Here is a 21,903-nt window from a genome sequence, read left to right on the forward strand (position 1 = left end):
TTTGTTGCTTATACAAATCATTTCCCCCATATAGTAAATGGTGCTGGTTTGGCTATGGCCACAATGGATATAATAAAACTTCATGGAGGGACTCCAGCCAACTTCCTTGATGTTGGTGGTGGTGCTACAGTCCATCAAGTAACAGAAGCGTTTAAGCTTATCACTTCAGATAAAAAGGTAAGGGCAGGGCTTGATGTATTTTTATATTATATAACTATATAAAATAAATACATTGAAAAAATGTGTATTTTTTATACCTTAGAATTTATACATATGTCTTTTAATATATATATTTTAAGTCCTTTTTTGCCATATCTTGAATTTTTTGGGCAATTCACCAAGATACTCTTCTAAAACATTCATTTTAATGTTTGTTTAATCTGTCATAAATGTGCCGTAATTTAGAGCTGTGTATTTATTAATGATTATCAAAGTACAAGGGATGTTAAGTATCATAATTCAATAGACATATGTATTATTAATCACTAGATATTTGTTAAGGAATGTATCCATTGTGCGGCCAATGTAGATTTCGTAAGGCTTTCAAAAAAGATAATAACCTCTGTGGAACTAGTCTTACTGGATTTAGGCCGAGAATTCTTCATTGATAGGGATCATATCTTATTAATTGTTGCTTCTCCTAGTGTCTGGTAAAATGCCCAGTACTGCTGGATGTAGACTGAGAATTCTTCATTGATAGGGATCATATCTTACTCATTGTTACTTCTCCTAGTGTCTGGTAAAATGCCCAATACATATGTAGGTCATTAATCAATATTTATTATTGGTGATGCTGCTGACAATGTATATTTTTATATGTGGTGTTAGACGGTAGAATTGTTTAAAATATAAATTTATTTCACTGCCTTTCCCTTTGAGTCTACAGACTTATTTTCCATATTAATTAATTTTACAAAGAGGATTAAACTAAAATGAGTTGTAAAATGTGTGTTATTTCCCTTGTTTAGTAATTACTCAAAAAATGTAAACATTTTATGGGACCTATATTTCTGTAGCTTCTTTTGACTTGAGAAGCATAGTATTAAAGACAATCTAATTATCTAACTGTTGAGTACTTACTAAGGTGAATTAGAATTCTAGTTGCTTATTTTTCTAAGCATGGCTTTTAGGGCCCAGGTGCAAAAATGGAGAAAAGTATATGAAGAGTTACAGTGTAGGGGACTGACGTGATGGGCATCAGAGTTGGAAACAGAACGGGAACCCACTGTGTCAATGTGGATAGCATTGAAGTGGCCATATATTTTGCGATGATCACTGTGCTTGGACTTGGGAATACATGGGCACTTCTCTTAAGTTACTTACAGTTTACTGGGGTGATTGACAGTAGCACTGTGGAAGGACAGAAGACAGAGGCAAGAACTGGGAGAATCAGGGTGGCCTTCACTGAATGGATGTTACTTTGTGCAGTCTTGAAAATTAAATGAGGGCATGAGGAAGAAAATATATAAAGACATGGAATCCAGAGAGGGCCGTTATGTTCATGGGTGGTAAGATGCTTATGTGCAAAGAATATGGCATTATTGGGATAAATGATAAGATATGATGTTAGCAGATTGCAGCCACATTTGTGAAGATCCCTATATCTATAGTTAAGGATTTTGGATTTTAACTCCCTACCCCACCACATACACAAATACATAAATCTATCCCCTGCCTTTTGTTTTTTATTTTAAAGAAAATTTTAGAAGATTAGTAGAGAGTGAAATGAAGAGTAGGGAGACACTGACAGAAGAGATCAATTTGGAAGAGAATTCATTTGTTATGAATTCTCTTGTCATGGAAGAGATCCCTGACAAAGACAGTATCAGTAAGAATAAAGCAAAGAAACAAACAAACCTAACTTAGAGGCATTCCTGAGATGAGTTCCTTTAATTCATTTTTTAATTTTCTTTTCTGAGAGCCTCATAGAAGGGTTGTTTAAGTTAACATTAGGACTTTGGGCTGGGGAGAATCATTGGGTGGTATTGCCTTTCATACTGTCAGAGGCAGAGTAAAGGAATAGGTATTTCAGAATGAATGTCAAGTTTGGATTGTGGTGACTATATCTAGTAGACGGTTGAAAAGATACTGTATTTCCTATAGTGGAGAAAAGTTGGAAGTCTCAGGAGTTGGCGAGGTGATCCATGCAAGTGAGATGAGGAACCAAGAATGGAACCTGGCCCCTCCATTCTTGTTGAAGGGTTGAATAGAGAAGGAAAACCCAAATGAAAAACAGAGAACAAATGACAGAGATAGGAGCAGATCAGGAGAGAGTGGTGACTTCGAAGGGCCAAAGTGAAGAGTTTCGAGAAGTAAGGCATTGGGAGACGATGTCAAATGCTTGTGGGGAGCATTCAGACAGTAAGGACTGACAGAGGTGAGTGGGAACCTTAGTAAGAATAGTCGAACAGATGCGGGCATAGGCCAGATTATAATGAATTGATTTGATGAGGAATTGAGGGAGTAGAGACATCCAGGAGAGATTACTCTTTGAGGATTTTTTTCTTTTTAAACTAAGGCATGGAAGGGGTGTTGTAGTATCAGCTGAAGGCAGTAGGTCTGAGGAGAGTTTTGTGGTGTATGTTTTCTTGCTTGTTGAGAAGATCAAAAAGATGAGCTGTTTGTAGTTGGAGGAAGAGAAGAGGTTTGAAAATAAAGAGAGTGAATGTAGCTAGAGGCATGATGACCTGAAGAAATACAATATAGTAAGTAGATGGAGATAATGATCTCTTCCAGGTTTGCTTTGGAAGGGTGGTTACTCCTTTCCTGAGGTGCTACTAGAAAGGAAGGTTGTATGCTAAAAGTTAGAGAGCTTGAGTGGGGTAGGAGGCTTATGAAGAGTTAAAAGATATAACGCAGACTACTAAGTTGAGGATTGCTGTTGAATCATTACTTTATTGCTCTTCAGGTTATGCTAGTGTTACCAGTTTTGTTTTGAGTTTTTACTTTTCCTTGAATAAACTATGGCTGGAATCATCCAGAGATGCATTGTTTGAAGTAGCATGGCAGAGGAATAGGTATGGTAGAAGTGAGCAGGCAGGTGGCAGTGTCATTGAATTGCTCAGTCATATGTTCCAGGCTGTATGGTGGAGGAAGTCAGATCCATTGAGAGCTGATAGACAAGAAGATTACAGAGGGATTGAGGGACTAGAGGCTTTTAAGAAGAAAAGATTGGGTTTGATAGAACTAGAGGTAAAAGGCATTAAAGTGAAAGGGGAGGAGGTTGAGCAGAGAATGAGATTTATACATTTGATATTCTAGAGGGTACTCATTCTGGTCTAGTTTAGGATTTATTCATGGTAGTAATTACTTTAAATGGACTGCAGGTAAAAGTGGCGTGGTAGAGTCAAGATCCAAGAACTTTAAGACTGGAGTGTTTGATGATGCCTATCAAACACTCCAGAATGAGGTGAGAGGGAGAGAGATGAGAGATGCCAAAGGCTACTGTGAGTTCTAGTCTATTATGAATTCCAGAGCTTCATTTCTTGAAGGTCTGGGAATAATAGTGGTAAGGTAAACAATGTGTAATATAGCTCAGTGTGTCTCAACTGTTTTCATGGCATGGCATTCACAGAAGATATTTCAGTGGGGCTTTGGAGGTAGATGGAGATTGCTTGTAGTCAGAGTCCACTGGCCCTGAGGCTCCTGCTGCCCCAGAACGTTCCTAGCTGCCCCAAGAATTGAAGGGAACAATATTTTGGTGTATCTAGAACCCATTTTTTTTGTTCTTTGTTTTTTATTTTATTGTTTATTTATTTTTATATTTATTTATTTATTTTTTGAGACAGAGTTTCTCTCTTTGTTGCCCAGGCTGGAGTGCAGTGGTGGGATCTCGGCTCACTACAACCTCTGCCTCCTGGGTTCAAGCGAGTCTCCTGCCTCAGCCTCTTGAGTAGCTGGGATTATAGGCATGTGCCACCATGCCCAGCTAATTTATGTTTTTAGTAGAGGCAGGGTTTCGCCATGTTGGTCAAGCTGGTCTCAAACTCCTGACCTCAGGTGATCCGCCTGCCTCAGCCTCCCAAAGCGCTGGGGGGATTACAGGCATGAGCCACCTTGCCCGGCCCTCTGCAGCCCATTTCAGTCTCACTGTTTGAGAAGCTCTGGTGTAGCCGAGTGAACTAAACCCTCTTTTTTTTTTAAAAAAGGAAGATTATTTGGAAAGGATAGGAGAACACTGATTCAGAACTGTCATTGTGATGGTGAAAGAATACTGACCCAAACAGGCCCTGAGATTTGGATGTGAAATGTAGCTAGAAGAGGGCCATACAGAAGTTGGATGAATCTTAGGGCCTAGTTTGTGTGAAAAGTTGATTACATTGACAGGGATTATTTTGCATTGAGCAGTTTATGCACACCTACCCCCAAAGGCCAAGGAGTCTGAGAGGCCAAAGAAAGAGGCTGACAAATCCAGTTCTCAGAAATAAACTAAATTTATGTAGGGACTTAAAAACAGAAGCTATGGTTTGGGCAGCTGTGAGATGGTGGATCCCCACACTTGCCCTCCAGAAAGTATCCTTCATGTAGTGAGCTTTTTTTTTTTTTTTTTTAACACCTGTGTAGCTGGTCATGTCTCAGACCCTCTTGTCAAACTTGTGACCATTGGGGAAGTTAGGTAAACATCTTTATGAGGGGTCATTTATGCTACAGGCATTGTTTCTTTATAAGGGTTATCTATGCCACAGGCAGTGTTTCTTGAACTTGCTGCAGAAGGCCTTGCTCTGCAGGAGTCAAATATTGGTCATTATGGCAGTTTCGCTTCAAGATGGTGTTACCCTTGCCATGCAACACACCCTTTTCCTACAGGGATAGATGAAGAAATGATAGGTGACAAACACTAAATTGGAGATCTTGCTCATGAGACTGTCTTATAATATGATCTGGGGGTAGTCCTGTTGGTGAATGGCCAAGTTCAACAGGAGAAAGTAAATGGAATTAGATTCTCTTATTCATATGATATATTGTAGAGAAGGAAATGTGAACCGGGTGTTGAAATTACTCAAGGAGGTGGAAATAAGTCCTGGTGAGCAGTGGACTACACAGACTTCAATAAAGAGAGCTAGAGGAGGGTATGGTGGTTTGGTCTGAAAATCTTTCTGTCAACTTAATGTTTATCATAAAGCACATATACTCGTATTTTTTTTGGGAAAAGAATTTAAATTTCTTTTAAATTTTAATCTATCAGAACACTTTATTCATAGGTACTGGCTATTCTGGTCAACATTTTTGGAGGAATTATGCGCTGTGATGTGATTGCACAGGGTATAGTCATGGCAGTAAAAGATTTGGAAATTAGAATCCCTGTTGTGGTACGGTTACAAGGTGAGTGTAAAAGGTATCTTGCAATTGTTCCTAATTCCTTAAAAGTTCACATTTCCATGGAGTTCAGTTTATTAAAACGTAGTTTTAAAATAGCTGTGTCTTTGAAAGTGTTACCTAATATGAAATTTAACAAGTATAGTTTTAAAAAAATTTTAACATTGGGGCAAAAATGTATATAGTTTTGTTTGGTATAATTTGATACACTTTTTATTTGTTGTGATTTGTCTTGAATTCTGATTTGCCTGAATTACCAGGGCTTTTACAGTATTTTCTTTGATTTAGAAGCATTTATGCTAAATGATGGAAGTCTCCTCTGTTGAGGTTTCATTCTTGTACCATGTTTTGGCAAAAATTTCAAATGCTTTTATGTGTGTATTTAAAACATTTATATCTGCATAAATCATTTACAGGTACACGGGTCGATGATGCTAAGGCACTGATAGCAGACAGTGGACTTAAAATACTTGCCTGTGATGACTTGGACGAAGCTGCTAGAATGGTAAATGGCCTATGTTAATCTAGGGAGGATTTATATACACAAATTCTAAAATGAACCTGATTATTAATACAGCTAATAATTTGTGCTTCAGCTAAATATTATGAGTAGAATGAATGGTTAGAGAAAATTATTCATGACACTTGTTGAAAGATGCTAAGGCAGACTTTATTCAGGGGGACTGTTGCAATAAGCATAGAAACTACTGCAATGGAGTTTTGCAGTAAGGGAGAAAGATTGGTCCCAACTCCAAATACAACAAGGAAAAGTGGCAATTTACAACCAAGGAAGAGGGCAGTGGATGAAAATTACTGAAAGGACACATCATGAGTAAGGGAGGATCCTGGCTAAACTGACATAAGCAAGATTCTTGCTAAAATTGGACTATACAGGGACAAATACAAAAGTCCAAACATTAGGGCCAAGTTGAGAAGACAGTTAAAAGTAGCCTTTGGGAGGCCGAGACAGGAGGATTGCTTGAGGTCAGGAGTTTGAGACTAGCCTAGGCAATATAGAGTTTGGTCAGGGAGAGAATCTTTGTCAAAACGTCTTATACCTGCAGTCATCTTGAACAATGGTCAGCTCCTGCCCAATCTTGTTTCGTCTGTAGTCTTACTTCCTTCCACAGCTATGATTATTTTCAAGCAAATCTCAGGTGTTATGTCATTTCATACATGTCATCATGTATCTATAAAAGATAAAAGTATTGATAATGGTATAAAGGAATTACTGTTGCTTGTTTTAGGTGGGGTAATGGTATTATGATTATGTTCTATAAAAAAGAATATAGTCCTTGTTGAAATTTCTGATTCTCTCATGTCTTTTGTCTGAGTTCTTTGTTAGGATCAGAATAAGGCTCTGCATTGCAGTTGGTTAATATGTCACTCGGTTTCTTATTCTGTTTTCCTCTTTTTTAAAAAAAAAACTTTTTCTGTGGTTTATTCATTGAAAAATCCAGGTTGATGGTCCTGTTAAGTTTCTCATAGTCTGGATTTTAATGCTTGCATCTTTAGGGTGTCATCCATTTAATATATTCTCTGCCCTCTCTATTTTCTATAAACTTGAGAGTTCAGTCTATAGGCTTGACCATTTTCATATTTGATTTTGGGGAGGAGGGAACAAGAATATTTCATAGTTGGTATTGTCTAATTTCATCAAAAGGTATACAGTGTTAGAACTTTTTGTGGTATTACTAGCCATTGACATGATAGCTTAGATCCAGTATTTTGTTTGTGTTGCAAAGTGGTGCTATTCTGCCATTCTTCACTTACCGCATGTAATGCTTCTGAAAAGTAAAACTTCTGCGTTTCAACCATTTGTTACCATGGAGTACATTTTGTATAGGAAAAGTAAGATAATTACCTGATTCTTTGCCTTTATCGACCAATTTTCAAAATAATGTTTGTTCTGTTATGTCTAATAAAGGTGACCCAGGCTTTTTTTGTTTTTATTTTTTGTATTTTATTTTTTATTTTCAAGTATGTGTGTATACACACACACACACACGCACACACGTGTGCTCTACTGGCATACTATTTTGAACCCATGATTTAAACATTTGATGTAGTTCAGTTCATATAAGTTGTTATTGATTGAAATTGTCCTGCCTTTGGCCATTGGGAACCCCTCTTCAGGTTAACTGCTCCATCCTTCTAACATGCCCTCTCTCTGTTATGATGAAATGTTTCAGGCTCATCTTTACACTTCTTGAGTCAGACTTGAATGAGCCCAATGGTATTTAGAGACCACAATTTGGGCCTTATGAGTATTCATGGATACTGGGTTGATTCTTGTTTCTGGGCTTTTTAAGTGGCAAGTCTGAGAAAAATTGTATTTTTTAAAAGAGGTAATACTTGAGTTTATACTGATATTTTCAGTGGAAGTCCGGGAGTATAGTTTTTTTTTCTTATCTGACATTTGTTTCTGCCTTCTTTCATGCCGTAGTATCATAGTTATTCATTTAAGCTTTGTCCCTTAGTACAGATATGACAGTTTTATAATAAGAATACCAACAGTCTGATTACTGAAAGAAATTATGTCTGCATTTCTTTCTGTCATTTAGGGTATGTCCCACAACTTACCAGATTTTAAAATTCATGTGAAATAATTCTCTGTGTGTTTTGCCCCAGCTTAATATAGTTTCATTTTTTTTTAAAGAGATTCCTTTTTTTTTTTAAAAACAAACAAACAAAAAAAAACCTTTCATTTTATGTTTACATGATTCCAAAGTCAAACTATAGAATGAGGTATTATCAGGGAATCTAGCTTTTATATATTTCCCTCTTTCCTTCTTCCTCAACAGGTAACCTTTTTACCTTTTTTTAAAAAAAGTTTTCTTTTTCTTTTCTTTTCTTTCCTTTTTTTTTTTTTTTTTTTTTTTTGAGACAGAGTCTTGCTCTGTTGCCAGGCACCAGGCTGGAGTGCAGTGGCGTGAGCTCAGCTCACTGCGACCTCTGCCTCCCGGATTCAAACAATTCTCCTGCCTCAGCCTCCCAAGTAGCTGGGACTACAGGTGTGCACCACCACACCCAGCTGATTTTTGTATTTTTTGTAGAGACGGGGTTTCACCATGTTGGCCAGGATGATCTTGATCTCTTGACCTCTTTATCTGCCTGCCTTGGCCTCCCAAAGTGCTGGGATTACAGGCATTAGCCACCACACCCAGCCTTCTTTTTTTTTTTTTTTAAAGAAATTTTTGGTTTATCTTTCCACTTTTTAAAAATATAAGCTAATTGTATGTATATAACTATATATATGTGTATAGTAGTCCCCCTTATCTGCAAGGAATGTGTTGCAAGACCCCCAGTGGATGCCTGAATTGCAGATCGTACCAAACCCTATATATACTATGCTTTTCCCTATACTTAAAAACATACTTTTTTTTTTTTTTTGAGACGGAGTTTCACTCTTGTTACCCAGGCTGGAGTGCAATGGCGCGATCTCGGCTCACTGCAACCTCCCGGGCCTCCCGGGTTCAGGCAATTCTCCTGCCTCAGCCTCCAGAGTAGCTGGGATTACAGGCACGCGCCACCATGCCCAGCTAATTTTTTGTGTGTTTTTAGTAGAGACGGGGTTTCACCATGTTGACCAGGATGGTCTCGATCTCTTGACCTCGTGATCCACCTGCCTCGGCCTCCCAAAGTGCTGGGATTACAGGCATGAGCCACCGTGCCCGGCCAAAAACATACTTTTGATAAAGTTTAATTTATGTATTAGACACAGTAAGAGATTAACGACAACAGCTAATAATAAAGTAGAACAATTATAACAATATACTGTGATAAAGGTGAATGTGGTCTCTCTCTCAAAATATCTTATTGCTGTATACTCACCTTTGTGATGATAGAAGATGATAAAATGCTTACTTGGTAAGATGAACTGAGGTGAATGATGTAGGCATCATGACGTAGTGTTAGGCTACTGTTGACCTAATGATGTGACAGAAGGAGGGTCATCTGCTTTGGGTCATCCTGGATCATTGAGCCATGATGTTGATGATTGGATGTCAAGAGCAGATAATGTTGATGACTAATGGAAGAGTAGCTTATACAGTGTGAATATGCTGAGCAAAGAGATGGTTCACATTCCCCTTCGAGCAGGATGGTGCAAGATTTCATCACACTTTTCAGAACAACACACAGTTTAAAACTTATGACTTTTTAAAATTTCTCATTTAATATTTTTGGACCACAGTTGACTGCAGACAACTGAAAGTATAGAAAGTGAAATTGCGGATAAGGAAGGAGAGAGAGAGAAGAGAGAGAGAGAGAGAGAGGAGGAGAGGGAGGGGGAAGGGGGAGGGGGAGGAGAGGGAGAGGGAGAGGAGGGAGGGGGAGAGAGAGAGAGAGAGAGAGTGTGTGTGTGTGTGTGTGTGTGTGTGTGTGTGCGCGCGCGTGTGCAAGTCCCTCCCTTTTTCCACTTTAGATTAATGGTAATGTATACTTTATTTCTTTTACTTAACAACAATGTGTATCAGAGAACACTTCAGAGTAGATAAAGAGAGATGAGAATTTTTTATTGTCTTCCTTTATGTTTATAGACATTTCATGGAACACTCTTTGGGCTCTATATCTTAATCAATACTAGACTCTTCAATTTTTTTTTTTCTTTGAGGAAGAGTCTTGCTCATTCACCCAGGCTGGAGTGCAGTGGCGTGATCTCAGCTTGTTATACCCGAGCGAGTTTAAAACAGAAGTGCCATGCTCTGAGCTTGTTGAGAGTCCACTTTTAATGGCTGGTGTCCAAGAGTCAGCTACAGCTGAAACCTCTCTGCCAAGAACAAAGGGCGATCAACATTTTTATACCAGTTTAGGGTCAAGGAGTGGTAAGCAGATATTATAGAAGCAGAAGGAACAGGTTAGGGGAAGGGGGGGATTCCTAACAACAAAATTCTATTTAAAGTTGTTTTTTACTCAGGATGTGGGGTAGGCAGTTACACAGTTGCAGGCACAGGATATATGGGCCAGTGAGCCCTGTTTCTCAGAAAAGAATGCCCTAAATAGCTCAGGGTGGGCAAAATGGAATTGGCAGGATTGTTCAAAATGTATTCATCACAGCCAAGCTAGGGTATTTCAAGCTCACTGTAACCTCTGCCTCCCAGGTTCAAGCAATTCTTGTGTCTGAGCCTCCCAACTAGCTGGGACTATAGGTGCGTGCCACCATGCCCAGCTAATTTTTGTATTTCTAGTAGAGATGGGGTTTTGCTATGTTGGCCAGGCTGGTCTCGAACTCCTGACCTCTGCCCATCTCAGCCTCCCAAAATTCTGGGATTACATGCATGAGCCACCACACCCACCCAGACTCTTGAATTTGCTGTCATTTCACAAGAACAATAAAAGTTTTATAACCTTCTTTGGGAAAGTACTTACTAGTAAATAAAATTTAACTGTAGTTTAGAGACAGAAGATTTTAAACTCAAACCTGAGTTAAAATTAAAGATTTGGGGCAAGGGAATAATAGGAGTAAATATTTTCAGAAAGCCTGTTTTGACTTTGAGATGTGGGATATATTGAAGGGAAGAGATGAGAGATAGTAGGAGTCCATCTAGTGCAATACTTAGATATGAGGTAAGGTAAAGGTAGTAAGTAGGTTATAACTTGTAGGTTATAACGTGTCTCTGAAAGTGTACTTTTTTGCAATGAAAGCTTGAGTTAAGAAAAGCTTGGAGGACATGGAAAAGGAGAAAAACTAGTAGGACCTTGATCAAATAGATCATGAGGTAAATGTGAACAGTTGATTTAAGTTATGACTATAGTGTTTTTTATTGACTGGCAGATTATAGAAGTCATAACCATAATAATGTTGAATGTGATGATGATACTAGCAGTCACTACCATTTATTATTTACTGTGCATGTGATGCTAAGCTGTTTTCTTCAAGGATTATCTCATTTAATATGAGTTTGGTGATAAAATTTCCATTTTTACAGATGAAGAAACAGGCTAGACAAGTTAACTTATTCAAGTTTATGTGTCATAAGCATCAGAGGGGGAATTTGAATCCAAGATACCTAACTTTGAAGTCCTTTCTTAACTGTTTTACTGGGGAAGAGGGAAGCTGACGGTTGGTTTTTTGTTTTTTGTTTTTTTTTTTTTGGTGTTAAACATGTCTAAATTTGCGTGATGTTTTGTATGGTAACAGGTGGATATTTTTAGACAGATTGGAACTCAGGTTAGCAATTGTTAACTTACTGACAAAAAGTAAAATACTAACTGCTAGACCCAAACTCTTATACCAGTATTTTAAGATTGTATACTTCTTTAAAAACAAGTATCCAACAAAACACTCACTGTTTCTGTCTTTAAGATAAAATTTGGAATAAGATATATATACACACATATATAATTTTATATAATGCATATATATAATCCTAACAGGTGATATAATAGCTTAATCAGAAAGTAATTGAAATTTGGGCTATGAAGAATGTCAGACTTGATTATCCTTTGAGAATGTCATTTGCATATAAGAATGTAATGTGATTTATAGCAATGTCAGAGTAGCCCAGATGTTTTAAATGGAAAAGATTGAGTGTACATTAACTTTGCATTGACCTATAGTTCTGAGTTTACCTTTTTGTGAAAATTGTTCTTTTCTTTTAGGTTGTAAAGCTCTCTGAAATAGTGACCTTAGCAAAGCAAGCACATGTGGATGTGAAATTTCAGTTGCCAATATGATCTGAAAACCCAGTGGATGGCTGAAGGTGTTAAATGCGCTGTAATCATTAAGAATACTGTGTTCTGTGTTATTGTTCTTTTTAGTGTGTGGAGATTTTAATTGCCATCTAGACACACAAACGTTTAAAAGCATTGGGTCTGCATTTAATTCTACCATTCAGAATGAACTGTTTGTACGAAGCATGTATAATGCAGGCATCTTCTTTCTTTTGTTGCAGCCAGTCTTTTTTCTTCTTCTACAAAATGTAACTTACAATACACCAGTTTATTATTGTTGGATTCAAAGTTCTTCATTGATAAGAGTCCTATAAATAAAATAAAATATGAAGATAAAGCTTTATTCTTTGGTGTTAAAATACAGTATATCTAATAACTAGCCTCATTAGTAGAGCAGTATATTAAAACAATGTTTTATGTAAAAAGTGTTTATCTTCAGCACCAAATGCATAATAAATGTATCAATCACTATTTATAAACAGAGCTTTCAAACACTCCTCAGAATATTCTTCTAAGTATTTTGATGAAGTAACTTTGTAATTATTTAAACATTGTGTTAATCATTAGAAACACTGGTAACTGCAAGTCTTTGTGATTCTGTGGTATTAAGAGACACCTGTAGGTTTGTTTCAAATAAAGACATATTTACCAAGGACTTGTAGACAAAATTAAGAATGTCAATTTAAGTTAATAAAAATCTCCCAGTGTGATTTGGAGTAATGGTTTTTGTTTGCATGTCTTGAAGTAAATACAGTAGAAGTTGATGTGTTCATTATTGCACTATAGAGGTCTGATATAACCAATTCGTAGATTATATACTTGGCATGACAGTGATTTGTTTTCTTTTGTTTTTGAGTCCGGGTCTCACTCTGTTGCCCAAGCTGGAGTGCAGTGGTATAATCATAGGTTACTGCAACCTCTGCTTCCTGGGCTCAAGTGATCCTCCTACCTCAGTCTCCCAAGTAGCTGGGACTCTAGGCAGGCACTACCATACACACCTTTTTTTTTTTTTTTTTTTTTTTTTTTTTTTTTTGCTAGAGACAGGGTCTCACTCTGTTGCTTAGGCTGGTCTCTTACTCCTGGGCTCAAGCAGTCCTCCTGCCTTGGCTTTCCAAAGTGTTGAGATTTCAGGTATGAGCCATTTCACCCAGCCGGCTGTACATATTATACAGTTACTTACAGATAGATAGTTCACTGGAAGTCTGCTATTTATGTGTGTGCCATCTGTTATATCCTCTAACAGAAACAGGGGAGGATTGAATCCAGCATGCCTAACTTCAAAGCCTTTTCTTAACTATTTTACTGGGGAAGAGAAGTTGAGTTTATTTTTTGGTCTTAGACATGTCTAAATGTGTGTGATGTTTTTATATGGTAATAGGTGGATTTTTAAAAATTTAATATATTTTTACTTTAAAAATTTTAACGCGGTGTACAGGAAACAGTTGGATATTTTTAGACAGATTGTAGACACATCGTTCTTTCTGTCCATGTGTGTATATATGTGTGTGTGTATGTACATACCGACCTTTTGCTACTGCATAAAAATTGATAGTTAACTAATGCCATGGAAGGATATACTGACCAAGCAGTAGACTATAACCATATCAATGGATTTGAGAACTTCTGCCTATTGTGATGTTCTTAAAGTATGATCAGATGTATATACTATGAGAGGCAGCACAACGTAGTGATTACAAGCAAAGACTTTGAAAGTAGACTGTCTGGTTTGAATCTGGAATCCCCTACTTCTAGCTATATGAGGGCTTTTTTTGTTTTTTGTTTTTTTGAGACACGGTCTCAGTCTGTCAACCAGGTTGGAGTGCAGTGGTACAATCATGACTCAGTGCAGCTTTACTCTCCTGGGTTCAAATGATCCTCCTGCCTCAGCCTCCTTTTGCAGCTGGGACTACATGTCCATGCTACCATGCCCAGCTAATTTATTTTTTATAGAGATGTGGTCCTGTTACATTGCCCAGGCTGGCATCAAAGAGTCCTTCTGCCTTGGAATAAGAGTTTTAATGTTAGTATACCTCAGTTTCCTTAGCTCTTTTCTCATCAGTGGAGTTACTTAGTAGGGGAAGAGAACAAGAATATGTGAAAGAATTTATATATAGAACACAAAATACATATTTTTAGTCAAATATATATTTGGTAGTTTACATATATATGACATACAGTATCCGAGCCATAAACTATTTAAAATTGTGATAAAGTTATAATTAAAAGTCCAGTCAGTTTTTACTTTTTAAAGATTCATTCTAAAGAATACTAGCCAGTGATTAACTCAGAAAAGATTGTCATTTGTGGTATTCGAAGTCTGCTTAGGAGTTAAAAACAATGCTAGTTTTATCAGAGAGGATATAATACAGATTATTAGTAATGCTAGTGTTTTAGTTGTCTATTCTTGTGTGACAGATTTACCCCAAACAGTGAGTTTCCAACAACAATATTTACCATCTCATTTATATCTCATAACTGTGGGTTTGGGATCAGTTTAGCTGAAATTGGTTCTGGTGCTGCAGTTATTCAAAGGTGTCATTGAGCCTGGATGACCTACTTCCAAGGTGGTTAACTTGTACGGCTGTTGGCCAGAGGCCTCAGTTTCTTACCATGTGGACCTATCCACAGGACTGCTTGTGTCCACATGGCAGCTGGCTCTTCACTCTGTACCCCTGCAAGCCACAGTGCCTATGTGTTCTAGTCTCATTGTCACTTCTGCTACACTATTTATTAGAAATGAGTCTCTAAATCCAAACCACAAGAGAGGGAAATTAAGCTACACTTAAAGGGAGAAGCATCCAAGAATTTGTTAACTTGTTTCAAAACCATCACAATTCATGCTTGGAAGCTGAAAGAACAAACAGTGGATGTTGAATTAACTCAGAGTTTAGCTGCTAGGACAGAGATGTTACCTTGAATCTGCTAGGAGCTTGGAAGACTTCTGTTGCTTGGAATGCAAAAAGAAGAGTGCATTAGCTTCAAACTGTGTGTGTGTGTGTGTGTGTGTGTGTGTGTGTGTGTGTGTGTGTGTTTAAAACAGTCTCACTTTTGTCACCTGGGCTGGAGTGCAATGATGCAATGTCGGCTCACAGCAACCTCTGCCTCCCAGGTTCCAGCAATTCTCCTGCCTCAGCCTCCTTGAGTAGCTGAGATGACAGGTGCCTACCATCACCCCTGGCTAATTTTGTATATACATATTTTTAATTAGAGGTGGAGTTTCATCATGTTGGCCAGGCTAGTCTTAAAACTCCTGACCTCAGGTGATCACCCACCTTGGCCTCCCAGAGTGCTGGGATTACAGGTGTGAGCCACTGTGCCCAGCCAAAACTGTGTTTTTAAGTGGCTGAAGGGGGAAAACTATAACAAAGTATTAGGGAAGGCAAGGAAAGAATATTTCAAAGAGTGATCAATGGTGTCTAATGCAGTTCAGAAGTCAAGTATGATACGGACTAAAAAACCAGTGGAATTGAAATGGTGTAACTAGTCTTGGCAAGAATGATTATGGAGAATGATTGTGTTTAAACAACCAACTGGTAGCTACTTATACACTCTCACATCTCATTTCCTAAAGTACATACAACCTTGAGTAGTCTATGCAGGGCTGATACTTGCTTCCTTGTGGCCTACCCGCTTCATATGAAAAAAGCCTATTTTAACATTTGAGTTCTTTAAGGTATAGCTGAGTAGATCCTAGACTACTATGATTTGTGCCAAGAGAATAATGAGTTTTGACTATTATATTAACCTTGCAGTTGCAAAGCCTAGACTAAGCTGGCTTGATTCTGGCATTTGGTAGCAGATGCATGTGAAGGGGGAAAATGAGCAGGCAAAAACCAAAAAGAAAGAAACCAACTCTTACAACTCCAGCAGAGCAATAAAGCTGTTAATATTTTGGTGAGTTGTTTCCATCCTGCAAAGAATTCTATTTAAAGAAGTTGCGCCGGGCGCGGTGGCTCATGCCTGTAATCCCAGCACTTTGGGAGGCTGAGGCGGGTGGATCTCCTGAGGTCAGGAGTTGGAGACCAGCCTGACCAATATGGTGAAACCCCATCTTTAAAAAAAAAATAAGTTGCAAAATGATGGATGTAAATGTTGGATGATGTGTCAAGGGTAGAGGTCTATAGTTAGTCATGCTCTTGTCCTGTGAGAATGTAAAGGGCTGATGAAAGTCCTGTGGTAAAATCAATTTTTAGATTTCTATAACGTGTAGTGGTAAAAAAAGATTTAGAGGTCTGTAATACAAAATGAGGAAAAGTAGGCTGGGTATGGTGGAGCACTCCTGTCATTCCAGCAGTTTGGGAGGCTGAGGCAGGTGGATCACCTGAAGTCAGGAGTTCAAGACCAGCCTGGCCAACATGGTGAAACCCCGGATCTACTAAAAATACAAAAGTTAGCTGGGCATGGTGGCAGCTGCCTGTAGTCCCAGCTACTCAGGAGGCTGAGGCAGGAGAATCACCTGCACCCGCAGGTGGAGGTTGCAGTGAGCAGAGATCTCGCCATTGCACTCCAGCCTGGGTGACAGAGCAAGACTATGTCTAAAAAAAACAAAAAAGTAAAGGTTGGCAAATACATTTTTGATTAAAGCTTGATTTAAAATGAAAAGTGAAAGTGAAGGGATACGATAACGTTGATTTACAAGTTGGACTTCAAAGTGACAGCCTGAATGGAACACTGGGAAATGAAGGAGGGAGATTTGTGATGATGCAGAGGAGAAGTGGTAATAACCATGCGTCCTTGAACGCCAGGATTAGACCCACTGTTGGAGTGCTTTCTCGACTGACGCATCAGCAGTGTTTGTTCTTCTTTTCCATGCCCTCTTTCAGCTTCCTCTTCTATTCAGAAGAAATCTAAGGATCTTTGTTATTCATGACATTGCCTCCCAAGGACTAAGATCAAGGCAGCTTTTTGTTTCTTCGCAAGTAACCAGCTTCTTTTTCATTTCTTTCCGTCTTGTGTGGTGGACATCCTTGTCCTGTGTCTTGCCTCCCTTCCGTGGTTAGTGGGTGGTAGCCTTCCCATGCATGCCATCCCAACCTGCCTGTCTTCACCAGGCATTCTCATTGGTTGTGCAGTCAGCATGAAGCTCTTAGTAAGCAGTCAATGCCACTTCGAGGACAAATGAGACTGACGGCGCTGACCTTCCCAGGGCTCAGTCAGACAGCTGCTTGTAGGAGTTTGATTTGCCCTTCCCATCACTACTGTCTGTCATTCTGTCATTGTAGCCTTCCTTCTTTTGGCTTTAGCTTTCAGGTTCCCCATATGAAGAAACAAATACATGAAGACTTCTGGACCTCAACCGATACTCATTCATGCCCTAATCCCTGAAACGTGTGTATACATTACTTTCCATGGTAAAGGGACTTGGCAGATGAAATTCAGGTGTGGACCTTAAAATAGGGAAGATTATCCTGGATTTCCCTGTCGGCCCAATCTAATCGCACGAGCCCTTAAAAGTAGAGAATAATCTACAGCTGAAGGCAAGAATTCACGGCCCCGCGCCACCTCTGAGATGTCGGGTTTGTGTGCAAGAGACCTTAAGTTCAGCGTGGCTGTTAGCTGACAGCAAGCAAGAATGTGGGGATCTCAGTCTTACAAGTGCAAGGAGCTGGATTGTGCTAACCATCTGAATACTTTCTGAGGTAGGTTCTTCTCACAGCCTCCCGATGAGAGCACAGCTCTTTGACTGCATGATTTTGGTTTCATGAGATTAAGCAGAGAAACCAGCCAAGCCCATCCAGACGTCTTACGTACAGAACTGTGAGATAATAAATTTGTGTTTTGTTTTGTTTTTTTTTGAGGCAGAGTTTTGCTCTTTCACCCAGGCTGGAGTGCAATGGCGTGATCTCAGCTCACTGTAACCTCCGTCTTCCGGTTTCAAGTAATTCTCCTGCCTCAGCCCCCCGAGTAGCTAGGATTACAGGCGCCTGCCACCACACCCAGCTAATTTTTGTATTTTTAGTAGAGACAGGGTTTCACCATGTTGGCCAGGCTGGTCTTGAGCTCCTGACCTCTTAATCTGCCCACTTCTGCCTCTCAAAGTGGTGGGTTTACAGGCGTTAGCCACCTAGCCCGGCCAAATTCGTGTTGTTTTAAGCTCCGAAATTGCTACTAGTTTGTGATAGCAGAGATAGGAAATTTAATATTTTTATTAAATTTATACTTCTGTACACAAGTTATAATAAGCCAGCTCTTAAACTGAGAGAAAATATTTTTTTTAAATAAGGACTATTTTATTAAAATTAGAAATTAAAATTCTGTAACGGACTGATTCTTTTATGAAAAACGATTACTAGAAAAATGAAATTTTAAAAAAGCCTCAACTTTTTTATTTACTTATTTTTGATTCTACGGGATAAAATTGCTCTTTCAAACTGCTCTAAAAGTTTCTAAACACTTTTATTGGTTGTTCAAAAAAATTTATAAAAAAATACAGTGGGAGAAGTTATGCTGAGAAATGCAGCAATGAATACAGTTGAAGAAAACAAAGCAACTCTGCATTGATACATTGGCACAAACAGGAAGAGCAAATGCACCACCCAGACCTAAATGTCTACAGCCCATTTTTTGTACATGCTGCTTTAGAAACACCACTCTGAAAAGATCTTGTCCACTAGGTAAGAGAATGAGTACACATATAATTGCAAATGCACACTGATCATGACTTTATTTAAAAATTAGCAAACAGTACTGTAGAAACATTGATATGTAAATTTCTAAGATGCTATATCTTAGATTTAGTTGGCAAAGGGCACATTTAGCAATAAGCATGAGTTTAGTCTTCCACATAGAAACCAGATACACTAAACCGTTAAAAAAAAATTTTCCTCTTGTTTGAAAATACCAGTTTAATATAAGATTGTAAAAATGCATAGATTTTTGCATAAAAGAACTGGCTGTACAAGAGTACTTTCCTTTCACAGTATTCCTTTTTACTTCATATGTGACTTATTGATTATGCTGTAGAGTTTAACTGTTACAGCACTGAAAGGCAACTATTGAGGGAAGAGGCAGAAAAAGGAATGTATGTAAGGCAATTTTTCTTAAAAGTACAGTAAGCTTAATAGTGTCTTAGGAAGACAAGATAAAACTTACTCAAGGCTAGCTTGATTCTCACTGAATAAAAACAATGGGCTAAATGCTGAGCTGCTTCTGTGTGGATCTAATAATCAATGCCTTGGTCATTATATTGGTAATCTCTGGGGTGATCAACCAAGTATTCGCTATGACACTCATCGGGGTATTCTGCCTGATAATCACTATCACTGATTTCCGAATCATTTGTTCCTGTTTTTTGACTTCCATTGTGAATGACAGGTTCTGTTGTAGCAGCACAGTATTTGGGATCATATACTTGCTGCCCAAGTCCAAACACACTCATTCTTTTCTGGGAAGCAACTTTGTCGATACCCATCTATAAAGAAATTGTTGAATCGTCCACTGGCTGTAATGTTAGCTTCTCATCATAGATATCTCTTCTTGTATCTGGCGTGAACATCCCTGTCTGGCTCCTTTGTTAGTGCCCATCTGCAGGCTAGTTGTGGTCTGGTCAAAAGGTTTGTCAGTTTGCATTTTGGGATCATAAAGATGCCTCCTACTCCTGTAAGCTGTCATACCTGCCTGGCTGGCATATGCGTTGGTTCCCATCTGCAGACCAATTACACTTTGGCCAGCTTTTAATTTTCCTTCATGAAAACGTCTTGTTTGTTTTTCTGCATATGTAACTCTAATGTTAATGGTTGTATGGAATCCTTTTATTTAGCCAGACCTGCTAGAGCCACCAGAGTAGTCTGAACCTGGGTCCTGTTTCCATTCTCAAAAACATCATTTGATTTGAATATGTCATGTGGCTTCATACCACAAGCCTGAATAGCTTTAATAAAGTTGTCAATATTCTCCAGCTGAGGCCAGTTCAATGAGGACTCATTTACCTTCTTTACTGAGCCTGGCTGTACCTTGTTTCTGAGTTCACAGAGGATGATACTATCCTTTAAGCCCAGCTGGAAGTTGGTGCTAGTGCTCATGTTTGTGACTTCTTCTGTCCAATTGCGAAGATCTTCTTCTGCCTGATGATCATACTTGGAAGCAGTCTTGTTCTTGACCTCGGCTGAGAGCCTGTGGGAGGGGCCCTTGTTGAAGTGAGTCATGGTGGCTTGGGCAGCAGGAAGAGGCTGCGCTGGGGTCCAGGGTCTTTCGCACTTTGCTTCCTGGCTCCTGCCCTGAGAAGTGGCCACTGCAGGGGATGATTGAAACTCACTCCTCTGGGTGGCACAGGAGATGGGTGTGGGCGGTGCCTGGGCAACTGGGTGAGACTGGGTGCTGCAGAGCCTTGGGGTCCACTCCGAAGCGTCTGGCTGCCTCAGTTGCCACCCACCTCACTTGCTGCCCACACTCTGGTTCCCCAGTACTTGCTCATAAATATCTGTTTGTCCCTTGCAGATTTGCAAACTGTGGACTGGCATCAGTCCACAGATAGATAAACATTTTGAGTAGGACTGGAAAAAGCTCCATTACTTCCAATTTGTGAGGCTGTAAACACACAAACTGGAAGTAGGCTATAAACAGATATCTAGGGATAAGAGACTCAGCATTGAATAGTTGTGGTTAACATTATGGTACTCACAGGTTTGTAAATCTATGAAGCAATTGCCATTAACTAAAGAAGTCATGACCGTTGCGTGCCCTACAGTCTAATCAGCACTAATGTAGTAACACAGAAATCACTAAGTTTAGCAAGTTGGGAAAAGTATTGAAAAGGCCAGAAGTGGCTTAAGCTTCCTGGTTCATTTGTTGCCAACTGTATTAGTCCATTTTCACAATGCTAATAAAGACATACCTGAGACTGGGTAATTTACACAGGAAAGAGTCTTCATGGACTCACAGTTCTGCATGACTGGGGAGACCTCACAATCATGGTGGAAGGCAAGGAGGAGCAAGTCATGTCTTACATGGATGGCAGCAGGCAAAGAGAGAGCTCGTGCAGGGAAACTCCCCCTTATAAAACCATCAGATTTCATGAGACTTATTCACTATCACAAGAACAGCATGGGAAAGACCTATCCCTATGATTCAATTACCTTCCACTGGGTCTCTCCCACAACACACGGGAATTGTGGGAACTACCATTCAAGATAAGATTTGGGTGGGAACACATCCAAACCATATCATTCCACCCCTCTCCCCGCCCAAATCTCATGTTCTTACATTTCAAAAGCAATCATGCCTTTCCAACAGTCCTCCAAAGTCTTAACTCATTTCAGCATTAACTCAAAAGTTCATAGTCCAACGTCTTATCTGAGACAAGGCAAGTCTCTGCCACCTTTGAGTCTATAAAATCAAAAGCACGTTAGTTACTTCCTAGATATAATGGAAATACGACCAGTCCAAATGGGAGAAATTGGCCCAAACAAAGGGGCTATAGGCTCCATGCAAGTCTGAAACCCAGAGGGGAAGTCAAATGTTATTATTTTTTGAGGTAGGGTCTTGCTGTGTCACCTAGGCCGGAGTACAGTGCAGTACCATGACCTTGGCTCATTGCAACCTCAGCCTCCTGGGTTCAAGTGATTCTCATGCCTCAGCCTCCCAAATAGCTGGGATTATAGGTGTGCACCATCATGCCCAGCTAATTTTTGTATGTTTAGTAGAAACGGGGCTTCGCTACATTGGAAAGTCTGGTCTAGAACTCCTAAACTTGAGTGGTCCACCTGCCTCAGCCTCCCAAAATGCTGGGATTGCAGGCATGAGCCACTGCACCTGGCTGAATCTTAAAACTCCAGAATGATCTTCTTTGACTCACGATCTCACACCTGGTAACATTGATGCAGGAGGTGGATGCCCATGGTCTTGGGCAGCTCTGCCCCGTGGCTTTTCTGGGTACAACCTCCCTCCTGGCAGCTTTCACAGGCTGGCATTGAG

General features: G+C 39.3%; 1 protein-coding gene and 1 pseudogene across 3 annotated transcripts in view; one reads left to right on the forward strand and one right to left on the reverse strand.

The window, feature by feature from the left end:
• SUCLA2 (succinate-CoA ligase ADP-forming subunit beta) overlaps nt 1-12,701 on the forward strand; it is a 51,511-nt gene extending 38,810 nt beyond the window's left edge. For all 3 annotated transcript variants that reach the window (XM_032294672.1, XM_032294670.1, XM_032294671.1), the window contains exons 8-11: nt 35-177; nt 5,202-5,322; nt 5,733-5,821; nt 11,920-12,701. In XM_032294672.1, coding sequence (XP_032150563.1) covers nt 35-177; nt 5,202-5,322; nt 5,733-5,821; nt 11,920-11,994 — 428 coding nt within the window. In that variant the 3' untranslated portion in view covers nt 11,995-12,701. The remainder of the gene's footprint in view (nt 1-34; nt 178-5,201; nt 5,323-5,732; nt 5,822-11,919) is intronic.
• A 6,058-nt stretch (nt 12,702-18,759) lies between these two features.
• On the reverse strand, nt 18,760-20,135 carry LOC116562434 (annotated as a pseudogene).
• Nucleotides 20,136-21,903: the final 1,768 nt, after the last annotated feature.

This window comes from Sapajus apella, unplaced genomic scaffold (assembly GCF_009761245.1).
Source record: "Sapajus apella isolate SASKATOON/1434 unplaced genomic scaffold, GSC_monkey_1.0 scaffold32, whole genome shotgun sequence".
Taxonomy (NCBI): Eukaryota; Metazoa; Chordata; class Mammalia; order Primates; family Cebidae; genus Sapajus; species Sapajus apella.